The sequence below is a fragment of the Condylura cristata genome, unplaced genomic scaffold, assembly GCF_000260355.1.
Source record: "Condylura cristata isolate star-nosed mole 26May11 unplaced genomic scaffold, ConCri1.0 scaffold00028, whole genome shotgun sequence".
Classification (NCBI taxonomy): Eukaryota; Metazoa; Chordata; class Mammalia; order Eulipotyphla; family Talpidae; genus Condylura; species Condylura cristata.
Window position 1 is genome coordinate 16,346,081 of NW_004567129.1, and position 21,701 is coordinate 16,367,781.

The 21,701-nt window shown below is 39.9% G+C and overlaps 1 protein-coding gene across 3 annotated transcripts in view; it reads right to left on the reverse strand.

Moving 5' to 3' along the window:
* Positions 1-21,701, reverse strand: part of TANGO6 (transport and golgi organization 6 homolog (Drosophila)) — a 151,093-nt gene that overhangs the window by 51,449 nt on the left and 77,943 nt on the right. For all 3 annotated transcript variants that reach the window (XM_012730422.1, XM_004690436.2, XM_012730423.1), the window contains one exon: positions 21,432-21,572. In XM_012730422.1, coding sequence (XP_012585876.1) covers positions 21,432-21,572 — 141 coding nt within the window. The remainder of the gene's footprint in view (positions 1-21,431; positions 21,573-21,701) is intronic.

Genomic DNA, 21,701 nt, shown 5'->3' on the forward strand with positions numbered 1-21,701 from the left:
AAAAAAAAAAAAGATAAAATATTCCACTACTGTGCAACCCAGACATGAAATGCTGTGGGGCAAAACAATGTTGTGTGTATGTGTGACTTGCTTTGTCTGCAAAGTACTTATGTGCCTATTACCTTGTTTGAGCCTGACAGGAACTTAAGTAGGGAGAAAAAATATTAACTCTATTACAATTGAGGAAAGAAAAACCTGAAAGAGGGCCACCCTGGTGGCACATGGGTTAAAGTCTCAGTGCTATCAAGATATGGCTAGTCACTGCAGCATGAGTTCGACCCCTGGCGAGGGAGCTTCCCACATGGCAGAGCAGACCTCTCCTGTCTCACCTGCTGCTCCCCTCAGCAGTGTATTTCAACAGATCTGCCTGTTCTGCTCCCCACTCTGTGTCTGGTGAATCCTCTCACCTCCTAGCCCTGCACCTCTGGCAGACACCCCAGTTCTTGCATATATAAATAAATCTTCAAAAGAAAAACCCTAAAGAGGCCAGTCTCAGCTCACACAGCTACTGAAAGACATACAGATTCTCAGAGCAGTTTCTCATCTTCCAGAAAGAGGGCTCTTTCTCTTGCCATCAAGACATTTACTTGGCTATTAACACCAGCAGGAACTTCCGCACTAAAACAAGGGACATAGCGGTAGCCAACTGATTCCTCCACACCTCTGACATTGCAAGGTCCTTGCCATTTTTCATTGTTCTCTTTAGCCTCATTAGGCATGGGTGGAAGAGAAGCCAAGAACTTTATGGCTTAAAACAGTACATAAGTCACAGACATAACAGGACTGAGTTTCTCTGGTCCATGGAACTGTCACCTAATTGTCTTGTGTAAAGGCTGAAATCCTATTCTACACACACACAAATTCGTCTCTTCTTCACCACTTCTGAGAAAGGAAAGAATGGAACACTTCCAATTTTTTAACAGTAGGAGATGACTGATAAATAGCCTTGTGAAAGCTGCGATGTCCCTACCCTGGATAAGTGAATTGGGGTAGCATGTGGTACTGGAGCCGAGGCCACCCTTTGGTCTTGATGGGGCTTGCCATGGAGGAAGGTGGCAGTATTCACTGGGCAAGAATGCTGGGGAGTTGGGACAGATTCCCCCTACTTGTGTCTACATGTCAGGGCCCACATTTCTTCCTACTAAAACGTCTGATCCACTGCTTTAGGTTTTTCATTCATATCGTTATCCCATTTAAGGCAATGTTAATTAAGAGGTGACCCTGAGCGGGGGAGTAGGTTAGCAAAGATTTCAAGGGCTCTTAGTTTTCCCTTTTCTGATTCTACTTTCATTGTACTTCATCAAACAGACCACAGGAGCAGGGGTGATTCTGATGCAATTTGTGCACAGCTAGATTTTGATAGGCTTAGAATGCAATCATGGAAGATCCCTGTGGGACATGTTAATAAAGAAAAGCAAACTTGTTAGTGGGGCTATTGCTGCAAGTAACCTACCAGGTAATTTTTTTTTTTTCTGTACGCATTATATAGTTGGGTCCTGTTTTTGTTTTTTATTTTCTTTAAGATTTATTTATTTATGCTTGCAGAACTGGAGTACAGGCCAGAGGTGTGGTGGATGAGAGGATTCACCAGAGACAGAGTAGAGGGCAGAACAGGCAGATGTACCGAAATACACTGTTGAGGGGAGCAGCGGGCCAGTCAGGAGAGGTCTGCTGCGCCATGTGGGTCAGCAGGGGATCGAACTCATGCTGCAGTAGGCTCATAGAGCCTTGTAATGCAGTGCTTTAACCGGTTGCGCTACCATAGGGGCCCTGGGTCCTACCAGGTATGTTTTAAAGAGACAGGAAAAATAATTGTAAATAAAAGCCACTTGCGGAAATAAAAGAGATTTTCTATTTTTTTCTATTAGCAAACTATATTGCCTCCAAGTCCATTTAATCACTAGAACATTGTATCTTTGCCCTAAATAGACTCCTAATAAAAAACGCAATCACCCAGGAAGGGCAGCACACTAGGAGGCTGCCGTCCATCCTCTGGTAAATATTAATATAACTGCTACCTCCTTTGGACAAGTTGGGAAGAAACTAAAAAGATTTGCAGATAAGATAATTTTTGGAATTTAACTGCCTTTCAGTAATGGTCACGCCAGGGGAAGGACCTGTAGAAGGAAGTGGTAAATAGACCGGGAGAAGAATAAAAGACATAAACCAGGAACACTGAAAGGGGCGGTAGAGACCCTACTTGCCTCAAACTTACAAAAAGATATTTTCCTTCCCAGCTTTTAAATAACAGTGATGTGCAAATAACAAACACAGATAAATATCTTTTGGACAAAGTAAGACAATGGACAGGAAATGCCTTGTATCAATGGAGTTTTGGCAACTAGATGAACTAAAATGAGTAACGAAATAAAATAGAGGCTAAAGTTTCTATCGTTATGTATTAACTAGTTTACCCATGCCATCTCAACAGCTCATTGAAATCCAAGGCTGGTTTTCCTGGTAGGGTGTCAGTTTACACAAGACACCCTACCAGGAAAATTTCACTTTCTCCCTGTCAACTGTTTCTAGATGGATTAGTCCTCCTGAAATAGCTTGAGATAGTAACAGACTTCAGAAACATGGTGGAATTTTCTTGAAATGCAAATCAACAAAGTAAAACTCAGAAAAGTGATTGCAAGAAAGAATAAGTTCCAAGTTTGTGGCAAATTATTTTAAAAGACGGAAGAAGGAAAAAAGTAGGTATCTTAAATGAATGAGACTCTCTTTACAATTTTGTAATGATGAAAGTAGTAAAGCCATTCCAGTGATTTAATTAATTTAATTTGCTACATAAATGTTCAAACTCGTTAAAGCATGCCCAAGGTTAAGTTAGCCTCATAATATTGACATGTACAAAAATCTCAGGCCTGAGAGTATAACTTCATGTTAAAGTTATTTTTTTAAAGATTTATTTAGTTATGCATACAGAACTGGGATACAGGCCAGAGGTGCAGGGGCAGTACGAGTGTTCACCATTGATAGAGTGGGGAGCAGAAAAGGCTGACTGATGAAGTACACTACTGAGGGGAGCAGCAGTCGGGTCAGGAGAGGTCTGCTGCGTCTTGTGGATCACCTCTGGGGTGGGAATTGAACTCATGCTGAAGTGGCTTTAGCTTCTTAGTGCTGTGCTTTAACCCGCTGCGCCACCAGGGAGGGCCCTCATGTTAAAATTACTAACAAAATAACACTCCAGTAGTATGAAATCAGTATCTACCACTTCAAGTACAGCAATGAGAAAAATCTTTATACTTTTTTCCTAAAGAGAATATTATACTTTTACTAGATTGTTGGCTTATTGTCTTGCAAGCTCATTAAGTCAAAGTGAATGTAAGAGTCTATTTCAAAACGTGCAGAGAAAAGTGTTTTTTTTTAAAGATTTATTTATTTATGCATGTAGAACTGGGGTACAGGCCAGAGGTACAGGGGCAGTGAGAAGTCACCAGAGACAGAGTGGGGAGCAGAACAGTCAGATTGAGGAAGTACACTGCTGAGGGAAGCAGAGGGCTGGAAAGGGGAGGTCTGCCGTGCCGTGCCGTGTGGGTCAACTTCCCAATCTGGGATTAACCACAGGCTGCAGTGGCTGCAGACAGCCTCAGAGTGCTGTGTTTTAACCCACTGCACCACCAGGGAGGGCCAGAAAAATAGTATTTCAGTGCCCAGTATCCTTCCACACAATGAGTAATTAAAATTAATACTTTAATTTACTGTAAACTGGAATAGTGTCATAAAAGTATGAAGACACTGAAAATATCAATAATAGCAGAATAGAACTTCAAAACATTCAAGTATAATTATGCTGTTATCATTATAGAAAGGACCCTTGCTAATGGCATCTTCTATCTCCTGAGATACAGTCTTCAGCTGCTGGTTTTCAGAAATCTAGAGAAACTCAGTTAATAGCAGGTGATGAAAGGCTGTTGTAAAACGTTGTGATTTATAAGAAATATATATTTGGCCATTCAGATGACCATAGTTCCTGGTCTCTGTCTATAGTTCCTGGATTACAGCTCGAAAAGCCCTTGGAATTTCCCAAAGTGATGACAGAGACAAAGTTCTTTTGTTATGTTAACCAGGCCACCCTGGAAAGCACCTAGGGACCTAGTTATGTGGTGGGTTGCCTGAAGTGTGGGATGAGAAGGTTGACACTTCCAATCCCACCCCAGGAGGACCTCCAGGAAGAAGAGAGGTTGAATTTGAGGTTGAATCAGTCACACCTCTGTAAGTGAAGCCGCCATTAAAAACTGGAAAGGAGAAAACTCCTGGACAGGTGAGCATGTGGAGATACAGGGAGCGTGGAGCCCAGTCGAAGGCATGAAAGTGGGCCCTTTCACACATACCTTGTCCTATACGTCTCTTCTGTCTGGCTTTTTCTGACTTATATCCTTTTGTAACAAATTGGTGATCTAGTAAGTAAAACATTTCTTTGAGTTCTGTTCTAAGAAATTAATCCACCCTAAGGAGTGTGGACTTCTGATTTATCCATGGACTTCTCATTTATAGCCATTCAATCAGAAGTACAGAGAACAATCTGGGATTTTGGTTGGTATCTGATGTTGGATGGAGCTGAGTGGCCTTGTAGGACTGAACCCTTAATTTGTGGAACCTGATGCTATCTCAGGGAGTCAGTGTCAGAAGTGAGTCAAACTGTAGGTTCCACAGCTGGTGTCCAGAAAATTGCTTGTGGTATGGGTAGAGACGCCCCCTGCACCCCCCCACCCATGCATTAGAAATTGTTATCAGAATCCCTTTTGCTTGTTAAAGAAACAAACATATGTTCTTGGACAGTGCTTACTTTAGAGTATGGATCAGCAGACTTTTTCTGTAAAGAGTCAAACACTAAGTACACTTGGTTTTGAAAGCCACACAACTTCTGTTATAACTACTCAACTTTGTCGCTGAAATGCAAAAGCAGCCTCATAAATGTGTAAACAAGTAAGTGTGACTGTTTTAATAAAACTTCACTTAATTAAAATTAAATTATACTGTTCATATAATTTTCACATGTCACAAAAGAGTATATATATATATATATATATTGCTTTCTTCCCCTCACCTCCCATCTAAAAATGTGAAAAGCTGTTCTTAGCTTACAGGCTGTGCAAAAACAGGTGGCAGGCCAGATTTGGCCTAAGGGCTGTAGTTTGCTACCCCTGCCATTTTCTGACATGAAATGCCATGATGATTTTATTGCAGAAATTAATTCCCTATCACCACTGCAGTCACCAATGTGCATTCATGACATATCAGGCAGCTGATTTTTTAATTTCGCAGTATAATTTGGTTTTGACAGCCTCTTATCAATTAAAAGAGAAAAGTTGATTAAAGCAAACAACCATTTATACATTGCAGTTGTGATTAAGGGAATGTTCTTTATAATCAGAAAGCTCTGACTATGATTCCCTAGACTAGAACCAACAAGCAATATGACCCCGGGGAAGTCACTAACTTTTCTATCCCATTATGTGTCCTATAAAATGGTAATATTGAGGCTCCCTGGTGGCACAGGGGTTAAAGACAGTGCTGTTAAACTACCACTAGCTACTGCAGTTCCATCCTGACTGGCCAGGGAGCTGACCCACATGGCACAGCAGACCTCTCCTGTCCTGCCCGCTGTCCCCCTCAACAGTGTATTTCAGTAGATCTATCAGAGTGTTTCACACTCTGTCTCTGGTGAATATTCTATACCCTGCACTTTTGGCCTGTACCCCAGTTCTTATATGCATAAATATATCTTAAAAAAAATGGTAATAATCATATCAATAATAGTGGCCTCTCTCTCCATCTAGCCTTATGCTCCCAAGGCACCCAGTGCACTCACTACAGGAGACAGATCAAGTCTCTGATCTCCATTCATGCTGTAATCATCCTACTTCTGTTCTGTTCTTATGGTTTCTTTCCTGAGGGTGGCATCTTTTTCCTTTCTTTTTCACATGTAACCCCTTGCTTGAAATCTACCATCACCTCTTGCCCACACTGTCCAAACAACATCCTAACAGATCTCTCTATTTCTAGTCTTGTCCTGTGATTATCTGTTACAGGGCAGTGAAGGTGATTCTGCTAAAATGTAACAATGGTTAATAATTCCCTCCTTAAAAATCTTTCAGTGGCTTCCATTTATAGTCAATGTACATCCAAATCTATTAACAGAGTACATGTAGCCCTTTATGATCTTGTCAGTCTCAGGATTTGGATATAAGCAGCCTGACTTCAGAACCCGAGGGCTCTGGAAAAGTTGAAAGAGAGGGAAGATATGGGAGTAAGCATCTATACAGAGCACAAAATTGGGCATGTGGAACTAAAAAAATTCTCCACCATAACATCAAGACCATTTTTACATAGCAGGCAGTGATTTCTTTTGAGCAAAACATGTCCTATTGTTACAGGGCAGGGAGAGAGGGACACCCCTGAACCCCAAAACCTGCCTGCTCTAAATAGGTTCTGCCATCCACCGCATCAACACAAGACATAAGAGCTTTAATGGAAAGGAACGTTAATCCAATGAGTATACAACACAGAAGACAAAGAATATAATTTCTAAATCAAACACCTGAAGTTACCTATCCCCGCCTGGGCAAAAGTCAACCCAAAAGGGATTGGCCCAAAGCAAGGCCTGAAAGCTGCCACAAGTAAAGTCTAAAGCACCTTCTGGCCGGTACGCATAGAAAAGGGTCAGAAATGGCCAGTCAAGTCTGGGGGAGAAGAGCACAATCAAAATTAAGATAAATGCTGCCATAGTCAACTACCCCAAGGGTCTCTCACCCACCTCTGTTTTAACCACCAAAGGGGCAAGAAATAAGCACAGCTTCTTCACATGCCTCCCTCTGCTCCTTGTGGCTCTCTCAGGTCTTCTCTGGCTCTCCATCCTGCTTCTTCTTCTTCAGATTCCTTCTCTTCTCTCCTCTTTTTTGCTCAGCTCCACCCTCCTTCTGGGTAGGGGCAGGGAACCTGGAACTTCCTCTTTTCCTGGGGACCATCCCGTTATAGTATCAGACGAGATCAGGCGCTTTCAGGGTGGGATGGTTGTAGATCTGTTACACTATCACTTTAAAATAATGTCATCGATTGGATTTTTTTTTTCTTGGCACTAAAATCTAAAATGTGTTTGTTCTTAAAGCTATGAGTTAAATATAATCTAGATCTATGCTTCTGCATACTTACTGAATGTAATAAATATTATTTTAACAAAACAATCAGTATCTGCTCTTCCTAAGATACCACTAAGACTGGAGAAATCTTTACAATATATACATCTGAAAAAGGTTTTATAACCACTACATGGAAAGAATTCTTACAAATCAATAAAAAGAAGAGAGATGATTCTATTAAAAATTGGGAAAAGACCTGCACCGTTCCTTCTCAAAAGAGATACATAAACGGAAAATAAGCATATGAAAATGTGTGCCCAACATAATTAGTCACAGTAAAATACAAATTAAAACCATAATAAGATATCACTATGGAGCTGTTAAAATGGCTAAAAGCTTGCCAAATATTGGCAAGGATATAAAGCAACTGGAATTCTCTAACATTATTGGTCATAATGTAAAATATAAAACCGCTCTGGTAAATAGTTCAGCAATTTCACTCCTGGCTCCTCACCCAGGAGAAAAAATATATATACATTCACCCAACAACTTGTACAGAATGTTTATAGCAGCTTCACTCACAATAGCTCAAAACTGGAAACACCCTGAACGTCTATCAACAGGTAAACTGTGTGACATTCATTCATATAAAATGCTATTACATGGTAATGGGCCCTCCCTGATGGTGCAGTGGGTTGAAGCACAGCACAAAGAAGCTAAAGCCACTTCTGCATGAGTTCAATCCCTGCCTGCCCCGAGGTGATCCACATGGCGTGGCAGACCTCTCCTGGCCCATCCACTGCTCCCCTCAGCAGTGTACTTCGTCCATCTGGCTGTTCTGCTCCCCACTCTGTCTCTGGTGAATCTTCTCACCGCCTCTGCACCTCTGACCTGTACCCCAGTTCTGTATGCACAAATAAATAAATCTTTTTTAAAAATGCTATTACATGGCGATAAAAAGGAGTGAATTATTGTTATATTCAAAAATATTAATGAATCTCAAAAACATGCCATGCAAAAAGCATTCCATTTACATGCAACTCTAGAAAAGACAACAAATCTAATCTATAGTAATAGAAGGAATATCATAGGTTGCCCAGGTGGGGTGTGGAATGGAATGGGAGATGATCTGGGCACAAAGTACCTTTTTTAGGTGATGAAAAGATTCTGCATTTTGATTACAGTAATGGCTATGTGACTTTATATCAGACCTCATTGAAATGTCCACTTAAAATGGGATCATTCTCTTGTATGTAAATTATATCTCAGTAAAGTTGATTTCACAGACAGCAGATTGCAGAGTAATAGCATGTACAGTACATAATAATCTAAATGTAGCAATATGTGAAGATTCTGTTTCTGTACAGAGGGAACAAAAAGACATGTATGCTCCAGTAAGTCTCTATCGGAGCACAGGAAAAGGTGTGAAGGAACATATATCAAATGATTATTATTGTTTACTGTTGGCAGGTGAGGAGAGTAAACAGAATTAATATTTGGGAAGACAGTTTTTCTTTGCATATGTGCTAGGCTGTGCAAATGGGAATAAGCATGCACTTATTTTGGTGGTACAGTAGTTAGTATTCCTGAACATAATACTATTTCTCTCATCAAGATTTAGATGCTACTTCTTCCCTTGAACCTGGATTTTGTGACTTCGACAATAGAGTAAGTCCTCACTTTAAGTCATCAATAGCTTCTTGGAAACTGTGACACTAAACAAAATAACAAAAATGATATCCTTGAATAATGTCATTTCTTTCAGTGTTGGCTGGGATTCCTTTTTTCCCCTTCATCAATGCTGTAATGAAATGACACTGAGCAAAGTGATGTGCCTCCAGGAAATTTTGGGACCTGAAGTCATTCTAAGCCAGCAGGTTTAACTCTTATCAGGGCAAGCCATTTCTCCTTTTGTTGTTTGGAAAACATTCACCATCCAGGAAAGATTTTCTAAACTACTGTATGATGAATACCCACACTCAGGGACAGTGAGAAGCCACACAGAGGGGCACCGAGCCACTCCAGTCAAGATCCCGGAGGAGGGACCTCTGTGGTAGTGCAATGGGTAAGGACACAGCACTGTAAGCCAGCTGTAGCCGCTTCAGGTGAGCTCAATTCCCGGCCCTGGAGGTGACCCACAACATGGCAGAGCAGACCTCTCTTGACCCACCTGCTGCTCCCCTCAGCAGTGTACTTCATCGATTTGCCAGTTCGCTCCCCACTCTGTCTCTGGTGAATCCTCTCACTGCCCCTGCACCTCTGGCCTGTACCCCAGTTCTGTATGCATAAATAAATAAATCTTAAAAAAAAAAATCCCAGAGGAATGCAACTTGCAACTGCCCAGGTGGCCCAGCCAACATGTGCCACAAATAGCAGAAGAACCACCAGCTGAGCCCAGCCAACACCACTTAGAGCAGAGACAGCTGTCCCTGCCAAGCTTCACCCATATGCAGAATTCTGGACAAGTAAATGGTTGCTATTTTAAGACACTAAGTTCTGTGGCTGTTTTAACAAGTGAAGTAAGGCAAGAGAAAGATCACAAAGTTAAAGATATATATATATATATATATATATATATATATATATATATATCACTAATTAAAAGTCAAAATGTTTCTGGAAACTACCTAATTAGAATGCCCTTGAGGTAACTGATTATAATGTTGCACCTTTAAGTCCTTATTAAATAAAAACTTCTAAAGGTGATTTATTTTGACACTTCTTGATTGCTCTTATAAGTTACTTAATAAAAAAAGTAACAATATTGCAGCAGCCTTAAAACTCCCTCCCCTCCAACCCACTCTACCCCTCATTCCATTCCACCATTGAAATATGACAAAATAGCAGAGAACTTTCTTAGCCCAGTCACTTTGGAAAATGAAAATTCAAAAGATACTTTTCTCTATTTGATAATTAGCATATAAATAATTTAATATATAAACAGCCTATTTTGCCAAATATCAATCTTATAGAAATAAAGGTCCCAGTACTTTCAGCATGTGCATATATGTGAAGTACACATATATGCATATATATAAAATATTTATTTGTTGGTACACACACTATGAGACGTGTGCATTTATGTGACAGTGCTGCAAAGTCACAAGGGAAAAAATAGAAAAATGTGGTGAAGGTTCATCCACAGAGAAATGGTTGAAAAAATGGTGCAGAGTGAGGTACATCGCTACTGTAAAATGTCATGCAGTTATTTAAAAGCTCTTTCCCTCATCATAATCCCCAGTTATTCCAAAAGGGAATCATGATGGCCTGCTCAACAAATCCAATCATTCTCTTTATTTCTTTTCTTTTTTTTTTTAGCACTGGCTAAAAGAAGGTGGTTGTCAGAGTAGTATTTAGGTTGAATTTGCTCCTCTCTGGGAAGATGATAGTTTTTCTAACACCAGATTATGGGCTTCATCCTGGACTAGATGGGATCACAGGTTTTTAATCATTTGAGGAACTCTGAGGGACAAAGTGATTGCTACACTGAAACGTAAAAATGAATTAGGTGATATGGAAAAGAGTTGACAAAGCACATTGGGGTGTTTTGCAGGGTTTAAGAGTTAGCAATGTATGCAAAAGCCCAGGAGGCACCACCCTTTTCCTGGAATACAGAATAACCTGGGAAGAAACACCTTCCAGTCCAGAAGTAGAAGCTGCTTCGATTCAGCTTCCAAAGGATCATTCTCCTTGCCATGGTGTATTCCTGTAGAAAGTGGAGAGTTTCTTCTCTCCCCTTAATCTTCATTCAAAATATTAATTCCTGATCTTTCCTACAGAGTTCACTAAAGGTAAACTCTTCAAATGCAGCAATAAGAAGAACACAGCTTTCTATTTTTGTTCCCATTTTTAGAAGTAACTGGCCTGGAGTAAATTGGAACTTGTTTGAGCTTGCCTATTAGAAGACTACATTTGCCTGTAAGATAATTAAGTGCTATTCTTTGTATATCCTGATGACACTACCAGGTCTGAGTTGCTTTTCTAGTGCAGCAATAGGCTTGCACTGAGTCATGCATCCACCCTTCCAACGCTCCCTCTCCTTTCTTCCTTCATGTACCTACCAGCCACCCACATTCCCTGACAGGTTCCTCTATTCATTCTGGAAATAAAGGCACACATTTTAGAGACGAATGGTCAAGGTTACAAATTTAGTCTGAAAGGTCCTCCCTGGTGTCGCAGTGGGTTAAAGCACAGCACTAAGAAGCTAACACCACTTCAGCATGAGTTTGATCCCCAGCCACAGAGCTAACCCACATGGTGTGGCAGACCTCTCCTGACCCTCCCGCTGCTCCCCTCAGCAGTGCACTTCATCGGTCAGCCTGTTCTGCTCCTCACTCTGTCTCTGGTGAGTCTTCTCACCACCCCTGAACCTCTGGCCTGTACCCTAGTTCTTTATGCATAAATAAATAAATCTTTAAAAAACAAACAAACAAATTTAGTCTGAAGCCATGGAATAATTTTCCTGTTGTGAAACATTAGCAGCTTCATCTACTGTGAACAGAAGTGCATATTTCTGGAGGGCAACTTAGCACTAAGTAATAAGCATTAAACGCATACATATACTTGATTACACTTAATAATCATTAAGTAAATTACATCTGTTTAGTAATTTCCCATGTAGGAATTAACCCTAAGGAAAGAATCAAAGATTTACCAAAGGGATTTAAGCATAAGCATAATCAATAGCACACTTCTTATGTTCCTCATAAAGAAAGAATAATTAAGCAATATTATTTTTCTAGATATAATTAAGTTATTGGATTACAATGCTAACAATATATTTTCAATAAATATTTAATGACATGGGGAGTACTTATAAATAATGTTAAATTTAAAAAAGCAGTATACAAACTGTGTAATTACAATTCTGAAACCAAAAAAAGAAGCTCGAAGGAAACACCAAAATGTAAACAAAGAGTAGTTATTTCTGAATGGTGAGATTATCAATGATTACTTTCTTTTTTTAGATTTTTATTATTTTCTACATTGTTCAAAATGAACATGTGTTGCTTATACAAGAGAAGGAAGGTCTTTAAATAGATATTTAAATTGACAAAAGAAAGAGAGGAGGCAGGAGAAAAAAAAGTTGCTCAGTCTCAGCTTCAACCTTCATTTCTGGCTAGATCTGTATTTCTAATTTAGGTAATATAAACATTTAATGAATTATGCTGAAGTTAACCTAGACTTGGCAAGAAGCATTTCATTTGATCTTCTGAATTTTGCTCACAATTTCTCCTTATAAAATATGTAAATGCTAATCTTTGACTCTTGTTTGTTGCTGGTGAAATCCATGAATGCTAAATTCCCAGACTGGTGGCCAAGGATTCACACACCCAATCACCTTTTTGTGTTAATTTAGGCCAATCCTGTGAGGTGACCATCTCTGAAAACTATCACAGAAAAACTATTTTTCAAAAACTGACCTGTGTGCTGCAGGAGAGGAATGGGTGCAGCCCTGTGGCACAAGGTCAGATCCAATGGCAGGGTCTCGAGAAGAAAAAGCACAGACAAAACCACTTCTCTGAGCTCCCATGACAGCCCTTCACAGCTCCGCCATCTCCACTGGGGGATGCTTTGAGTAGGAGGCAGCCTTTCTCGCTCTACTGCAAGCGCCTTGCAGGAAGAGACTGGCATTTTCATGCTCCTATTTCCTGTTCCAGGGACAGAACAGTTAATGACTCAAAACAGGCTCTTAAGCTGAACTACATGGATGCCTTTTACCTCCAAGATTAAGAAAAATAATAAGTATATTCAAGATAAAGAACTCTGAATATCTTGAACAGTTATCAAATGACCCAGGAATTTATATGATCTAGAGCTTGACAAAAGTAGAAGATTCAGTTAGAATTTGGAGAATGCTGTATATACTATGGACAAAGGTGGAAAGTGTTTTCCATGAAAGATTTCTGATCTGAGCTTGGGATTCAAGTGAGAGTCATGTAGAAATAGAAAACAACTTCATTTGCTTTTCTCTTTTTTCTTAGATTGAGAAACAAATATTAGCAAAAGCCAAAAAGTATTCTCTAAGTACAAGGGACAATTTAAAAATATACTTTCATTCCTAGTATCATCCCCTAAAGGTAATTACTGGCTAATAAGACCTTTTCTGCCCTCTTCAGCAGTAAAAGGCTACTCACAAAAAATGATATTCAGAAGGTAGGTATAAAATGGTTAAGATGAGCCATGTGCAGAAGCTCCCCCAAACAAAAGGAAAGGAATGACTGCTCTTTCAAACTCTTCCAGTGAGACATCAACTAAACTGTAACTGAGATGTGAGACAGGATAGAACTCAGTCAAGGCCTCCAGGATGACCGACTTACAGGCTGACGGGTATGTAACCCCAGGGCTGCCATTCATGCAATGCTGCCTCTTGGGGTTTATGTACAGCTGTGACCAGCATGCAAGAGTAGATGCAGTCCTGGATTTAACAAACATCTTGGGGATGTTATAAAGCAGACAGAGAATGGCTTACAGGAGCCAGGTGAGGGCTGTCCTGTGTACTGCAGAGCGTTAGCAACACCCTGGCCTCTGCCCACCGATGCCAGTAATATGTCTTCTGTAAACACCTCACCACCTTACCTATAACAACTCAAAGTGTCAAGACTTTGCCAATGTCCCCTAGAGAACTAAATCTTCCCATCAAACCCCATTTTAAGAATTATGGGTCTAGGGAAACAAAGAAGACAGGGTAGTGCCTGTCCAGTTCTGCTGAAGAGAAAAGAAATTGTAACTAGCACTAGAAAGGACTGTGGTCTACATTAGATAAGGACTAATGCTCTAGGCATCTGTAGAAGGAAATCAACCCACAGATATATTCAATCCCTTTGCTTTAATTTTGCTTGTCAAGTAATGTCCCAATTATCAATTCAACACCATGAACACAACCATTTAATGTTAAATTTTAAAAGAAGTTTTAAAAAAATGCAATGACATGTAACAAACAGTCCACAGGTTATTGTCAAGAACTACCTTGGTCCATATTATAGGAAACAGATGGAGAAACATTTGGAGTGACTGGTAATTTAGCAATGTGCTAAGATTAAATGTTTTAAAGTATGATAAAAATCTAAATAGTTTCTTAAATAAAAGAAACGAAACCAACATCCTTCCACAACATTTTCTACACTCAAGAATTGAGATTGAAATAAATAGAGTTATAACTCCATAAATCATGGTTTGAGGAAGCCTTTCTCTATGAGTGATACTGTAGAGACAAGATTGCCTATAACCAAAATGAAATGTAAAATATGAACACAACTAAAATGTAAGCAAAAGAATGAAGAAACTACTTAAAGCAGAAAAGTCAGTGGTTCAAAATCTTTAACTAGATAAAACTTTAATAAATCAAATAACAAAATCAATACCTTCTAGAAAAATGGGCAAAGAACAGGAAGAGATGATTCACACAAGGACACACATACACACACCCTCTTCAAAACACACAAAAGCTTAGTTGATAAGTATATGAAAAATATTTAACCTTATCAAGTGAATATACAGAAATAAAAATGAGGGTATTTCTTTATATATTTGTTTGATAAAAAAGACAGACAATACAGAGTTCATGAAGACACTAACACATTTCTCAGACATTAAGATATAAACTAGCACAACCGCTCTGAAAGATAATTTAGTGATAGTTTAAAATAGGCACAAGCTTTTAAACAAACACTAAGAGTTTTTTTCTCAGAAATTGGCATGTATCTACACAAAGTTTTAGTTAGTAAAGGATTAATCTCAATATTATTCATAATAGCAAAAAAACTAGAACAACCCATAAATTTGGTCTATTCAATGATATCATGTAATCATGAAAAAAGTATAGAGGACACAGGAAATGTTAATAAAAAGGGAAAAATACTAAATGATGGGAAAATGTTCAGGATACAGATAGTACATTGGAGAAGAAGCTGGATCTGAAGTTAGAGAGTTTGGGTTCAAATTCTGGATCCACCATTTATTAGCTGTGTGGTATTAGATGAACTGGTAACCCTCTCTGTATTTCAGTTTCCTCAAATGTAAAATGCAAAAAAATTTCCAGCCCATCAAACATTATGTGCTTCCAGGTATGACACAACAGGAAGTACATGAGGTATTCTTATGTCCCAAAACTCAATTGAATTTTTGCAAGTCAGCTTACTGAAAATATAGGAATTCCAGTAGGATGAGGTTCAAGAACAAAGAGAAAAATATATCAATAGTAATTAAAAAGTTAGAAAAGTGATGACTTCTGGGGCAGGTATAGACTAGCAGAGGCAAAAGGAAACTTTGTGAGTTACTAGAAGCTTCTATGTATTGCTGTGGGTAATGGCAAATATGCAAAGAGCCATAGGCTATCCTTTTTTTCTTTTCTATTGAGATACATTGGTTTACAACACTATCAATGCTTCAGAGGTACAGGGTTACACTCCCCCACATATATGTTACCACACAAAACTGGTGGCCAAGGCAGCCACAGCACTCTACTGGATTACTTTTACCTTTACCCCACCCCTCACCCCTGCTTCTGAAGCTTCAATTCTACAGTCAGATTTCTAGATTTTGTTTGGTTTGGTTTTGTCTGTTTCTTTGTTCTCTATATTCTCTATGTTCTATGTATGAGTGAAATCATGCATTTGTCTTTCTCCTGATTATATCAGTTGCATAATCCCCTCCAGTGCCCTCCCAGTTGTTACAAAAGGCAAGATATCACCTTTTTATAGCTCAGTAATAGTTTACTGCACATATATACCATATCTTCTTGATCCACGTTAGCATCATTTTCCATAACTTGGTTCTTATAAATAATGCTGGAATGAATACAGGAATGCATATGTCTCTCTAAATTGGTATTTTCCCACTCGTCAAAGAAATAACCAGGAATGAGAATGCAGGAGTATAGGGGATATCTATCTTCACTATCTTGAGAAAATTCCACCCTATTTTCCAAAGGGGCTGAAACAGGCTACATTCCTAGTAAAAATGTTCCTTTTTCCATATCCTCTTCAACATGGGTTGTTTCTGGTCTTTTTGAGATGGGGTCATTCTCACAGGTGTGAGTCGATATCTCATTGTGGTTTTGATTTACATCACCCATAAGTGGGGATGAGCAGTTTTTTATGTACTTTTGGTCATCTCTATGTATGTCTTCGTTGGGGATGTATCATTTAGTTCTTCTGTCCATTTTTTCACTGAGGTAGTTGTTTTCTTTTTGTTGAGTTATATGAATTCTTTATACCTTTGTTCTTTTTCCCTCAGGATTATTCTGGCTATTCTGCATCTCTTGTGGTTCCATTTAAATGTAGTAATGCATGCTCTATTTCCTTGAAGAATACTAAGATAGGGATTGCACTGAATCTCTACATTGCATTGTGCAAGATGACCATTTTAGCAGTGTTAATTGTTTCAATCCATGAGCAGGGAATATTTATTTCTTTGCAACTTTCATCTCTTTTAATAATGTCTTACAGTTTTTATTGTATAGGTGTATTTTACTGTCTGTTAAAATTTATTCCTGGGTATTTAGTTGTTTTCGATGAGCTAGTAAATGGGATTGTTTTCCTGGTTTCCTTCTCTCTGGCTTGCCATTTGCATATAGGTTCCCAACTGATTTTGGTATATTGATTTTGCAGCTTTCCACTTTACTAATTTATTATTTGTGAGTTTTTTTTTATGTGTATGTGTGGAGTCTTCAGGGCTTTCTGTGTATATTATCAAGTCATCAGCAAGTAGTGATAATTTTATTTCTTCTTTTCTAATTGGATTCCTTTTATATATTTCTCTTGCCTAATTGCTCTAATTAGGACTTTGAATATTAGGTTGAATAGTAGCAGGGAAACTGGACATCCTTGTTGTATATCAGACCATGGTGCAAAAGCTTTCAGTTTCTCACCACTGAATATGATGCTAACTGTGGGTTTGTCATATACAAAGCCTTTACTACGCTGAGTTATGTTCCTTGTATCCCCATTTGGGGTAGAGTTTTATCATAAATGGATGTTTAATCTTATCAACTGTCTTCTCTGCATCTGATAGATCCTATGTTTTTGTTTTTGTTTTTAAAGATTTATTTATTCATACAGAACTGGGGTACAGGCCAGAGGCTCAGGGGTGGCGAGAGGCTCACCAGAGACAGAGTGGGGAACAGAACAGGCAGATCGAGGAAGTACACTGCTGAGGGGAGCAGCGGGCGGGTCAGGAGAGGTCTGCCACGCCATGTGGTCACCTCCAGGGCAGGCGGAAGTGGCTTTAGGCTCTCAGTGCTGTCCTTTAACCCACTGCACCACCAGGGAGGGCCGACCCTATGGTTTTTATCTTTTTTTTCCAATGTGGAGAATTACATGGATTGATTTGTGAGCTCGAATCATCTCTATATCACTGACATATATCCTGTTTGGTCATAATATATGATCCGTTTAATGTATTATTGAATTCAGTTTGCTAAGATTTACTTTGTCTATGTGATACCTCAATCTTTTTCAAATTGAAAGAAAAAAACTCCTGCTGATTTTTCATCACTGTCTAGTGGTAGGAAGAAATGCAGGTGTGGCTGGAGAGTAGAAGTGATGCCAAGAGGAACAGCAGTGTACTGCACCCCAGACCCTACATGTGGCCATATGCTTCCATGTAATTCCCTCTGCTGCCAAGCATAGTTGGTGAGGGGTGAGAGCAAGGCCTGGGCCAATGAGCCCAGGCAGTTCTTAGAGATGGCAAAGTGGCTGTTCACAGGTTTCCACACCACTGGTAAGTTAAGAAGATTGGCTATAGGCCCTCGCTGGTGGCACAAAGGGCTAAAGCACAGTACTAGGAAGCTAGCTGCAGCCCCTTCAGTAAGAGTTTGATCCACAGCCCAGCCCCCAGCTGCCAGGGAGCTGACCCACAGTGGTGCAGCAGACCTCTCCTGTCCCGCCCGCCAGCCCACTGCTCCCCTCAGCAGTGTACTTCAGCAACCTGCCTGTTCTGCTCCCCACTCTGTCTCTTGTGAATCCTCTCACCACCCCTGCATCTCTGGCCTGTACCCCAGTTCTGGATGCATAAATAAATAGATCTTTAAAAAAGAAGATAGGCTATGTTGTAGAGAAGGGCTTTAATTTCACTTAAAGAATATCAACAAGCTACCTCATCTGTGCACCCAGACAAGTCGGTAATGTGAATTAGGAACTAGCAGTTAAATTTAAAGTAATGTTTATGGCTAGATACCTGAAAGAGTAGGCTACAGAAAGAACAGACCCTCGAGAATTGATGGAATGTACTTTAGAATCCCAGGAGACTGCTTTGGAAAATGGGTTAATTACAGGAATATGCAGGAAGTAAGAGCTCACTCCCACTCAGCCCATTTCTTCACCCCCATCTCCATTATCACTCCAGAAAATGTTCTGGACAAATGAGTGGAGACTGAGAAATGTGCACTTTCAGCATTCATCAACCCATGGTAGAGTTTCAGAGAAAACAGAAGTTACATTAAAGCTGTATGTGTGCAGCAGACATTCCTTTCTGAGCTCTGACAAGCCCAATGACACACAAATAGGGGTTGCACTTAATCCTGTGAGAGTTTAACACTCACACCTACTGTGAAAGAATGATTTATAATGCTGTACTTGCCTCGTGGGTGTCAGACCCATATTTAGGACGAATGCAAATAAGGTCTTTCTTTAATGAATGGGGAAAGATTTTCTCATGATATTCCTCCTTCACTGATAGAAAGATACAAGTTGTTGGAGATCTAAATTTTGTCTTCTCTACTCAGAAGCTCACCTAAAAATGAGAAAAATTAGGGACTATGTCTATAAAAATGGTGGATGACTATGTGGAATATTTGTAAGTGATCTGAAATGCTCGTAAAGGAAGGACTGGATGTGACCTCTTCATACAAGTGGCAAAAGGCTAATTTGTTTTCCAAAACTTTTCCCTACTGGATAAAGAGTAAAATCTACAAGCTTTACAAACAAATCTCAAAGCTCACAGACAAATCAGTCAAACTGAAGTTGAGGCCACTTCTTTTACTCCCTTAGGTAACATCCTAGTGAATACATGCTAAATTAGTTAAGAAGTCAAGGACAAACACATTAGCACCAGAGAAGATGCTGACCTACATTAGAAAAGGAAAGTCTGGCCCTCCCTGGTGGCGCAGTGGGTTAAAGCACAGCTTAAGACACTTCCGCATGAGTTCGATTCCCGCCTGCCCCGGAGGTGACCACATGGCGCCGCAGACCTCTCCTGACCCGCCCGCTGTTCCCCTCAGCAGTGTACTTTGTCGATCTGCCTGTTCTGCACCCCACTCTGTCCCTGGTGAATTCTCTCACCCTCCGCATCTCTAGTCTGTACCCCAGTTCTGTAGAATAAATAAATCTTTATAAAAAAAAAAGAAAGTCTAGTTCAGTGTGGCATTATTTACAAAACAAAATAGAAATACTGACACTATTATTTCACGACACTATCCAACTTATGACATGTGTAGTGAGAATGCAGTTCTAAAACATAACTTAATTCTCAAAATTCAATATAGGGGCTGGTTCAATGGCTATAGTACACCACTGGCCCATACCTAGATGCTGTTTGTTTTAAGTTAAGGCTTCAACTTACCTTCAGTGTGATAGTCAATAGTTGTATTATTGGAATACAATTAATCTCTTCTCAATTCCATGCAATATGGTCCAATACAAAATATCATCAGAAGTGTACTTACCTGCTTAAGGTGAAATATATAATTTTATCTTGATTTAGCCCATTTTTTTCTTTTGTCCTTGCTCCTCAGAGCCCCAACTTCTAGCCCTCAATAGATAGTAAATAAAACATTTTCCTTAAAAGCAATCTTTCTTAGATAAAGAAAAATACCAGATGGCTTCACTCATAGCAGGAACATAAAGGACCAGAGGGGGGAAAATTAATAATAATGAACAAATATATACTAGAGACATTTTATGGGGATGGAGTGGGGAATGGGATCAAAAATGGGGGAGAGGAGTGCACTGGACTATGGTGAGGGCACACAGCTGATTTGGTGATGGGAAGCCCACGGGGATTACAACTGAGATGGAAAAAGGCACAAAGTAATGTAAAAACAAACTATTATATATTTTTTTTAAAAAAGCAATCTTTCTTCATTACTTTAGAAAATATTAAAATTTACTGAGCCCTTATTGTTTGTCAAACACTACTTTAAGTATTAGGCTATTTAATCCTTACAACAGTCCTCTGAGGTAAGTGTTATTAATATCCTCACCTTCCATGTGAGGACAATGAGGTACCTGGAGAGTAGGAACATTTCCATGATCACTAAGTCAATAAACAGCAGTTGGCATTTTGAATGCAGGCAGTGTGACCAGAGCCCATACTATTACCTGCTACTCTCAACTTGTGAAACTGACAACAACTTCTTTTGAATTGGTGTGTTTGATTAGCACTACTACACTGCCAGCAGAATGGGTCTTGGGCAAATTGTTGAGGGTCCCTCCACAAGTTTCCTCATCTATAAAATGCACCACTTTTGGCAACTGTCTTTGGTCATCCCAGATCCAGGTTGAATCTCCCAGATGCCTAAGTTTGCCTCCATTGAGGTCAAAGTCATATACCTAAAGCGCTATGCCTCTACCCTGGTACCTAAAACGGGTCTTTGGGCTTGTCCCCTGAAGCAGCATTTGATGACTTTGCCAAGGCAACTGGCAATGGGTGGGTGTGAGGATTACCATGGAACTACCATTTGGAACAGACAGGCTCTGCCTCATTTGTCAGAGCCCTCAAGGTGCCACCGACAGACGGAAAAAAACATTAAGCACAAAGGGAAGATCACTTTTGATGAGACTGTCAGCATTGCCTGTGGTACTACACTGGTCTTTACTTAGAGAACTCTCTGGGTTCACTAAAGAGAGTTTGGGACTGCTCAGTCTGTGGGCTGTCATTGTGATGGCAGCCCACCCCCATGACATCGGCAGTAATGCGGTAGAGTGAAAATAAGAGCTGTCGAGGAAAATGTTTCAGTAAAGGGTCCTTTGACAAACCAAAATAAAAACGGGCCTCTTCCATCCAACCAGAGTTAGTGTCCTTCTTTCCCTGACATTCCTTTTCTTTTGATACTTGCTGACACACAGCAAGTATGACACTTCCCATTCCATTCCCATACGAATGAAACCTGGGCCCCCACACAACTCAGGGAGGAGGCTAAGCCGCTGTAGGAAAATGGACACTCTTATTGCCAATGTCTTAGTGGGCATCTGCCTATTTGCTAAACCCTTGAACAGGGTATGTTGTTCACCTCACCCCCTATACTGCACTTACTTGTTTGGCACCCCAAATGTACCAGACTTTGGTCAAAAGCCATACTGCCTTCCCATCCACCCTGTTCCAGATGGACAAAGCAGGAAAACTCACCCAAAACTCTGACAACTCTCATCAGGACTTCCCCAACCTTCATTCTGGTCTCTGGTGTGCGCTGGTCTTTACTGCTGTCGTACTGAGCCAACAGGCCAAGCAAGACTTTCTCAGGGTAGGTGTCTGAGAGTACGGCAACTCCTGGGGTTGAAAATAAGAAAGAAAGGACTTATTACTGTTTAGGACCGAAAGGCAAATAACCCTAGACAGGCTGTGATAGGCTGAGCACACCCATCGTAATTCAAACAGCAAGAGACTCTAATCTACCAG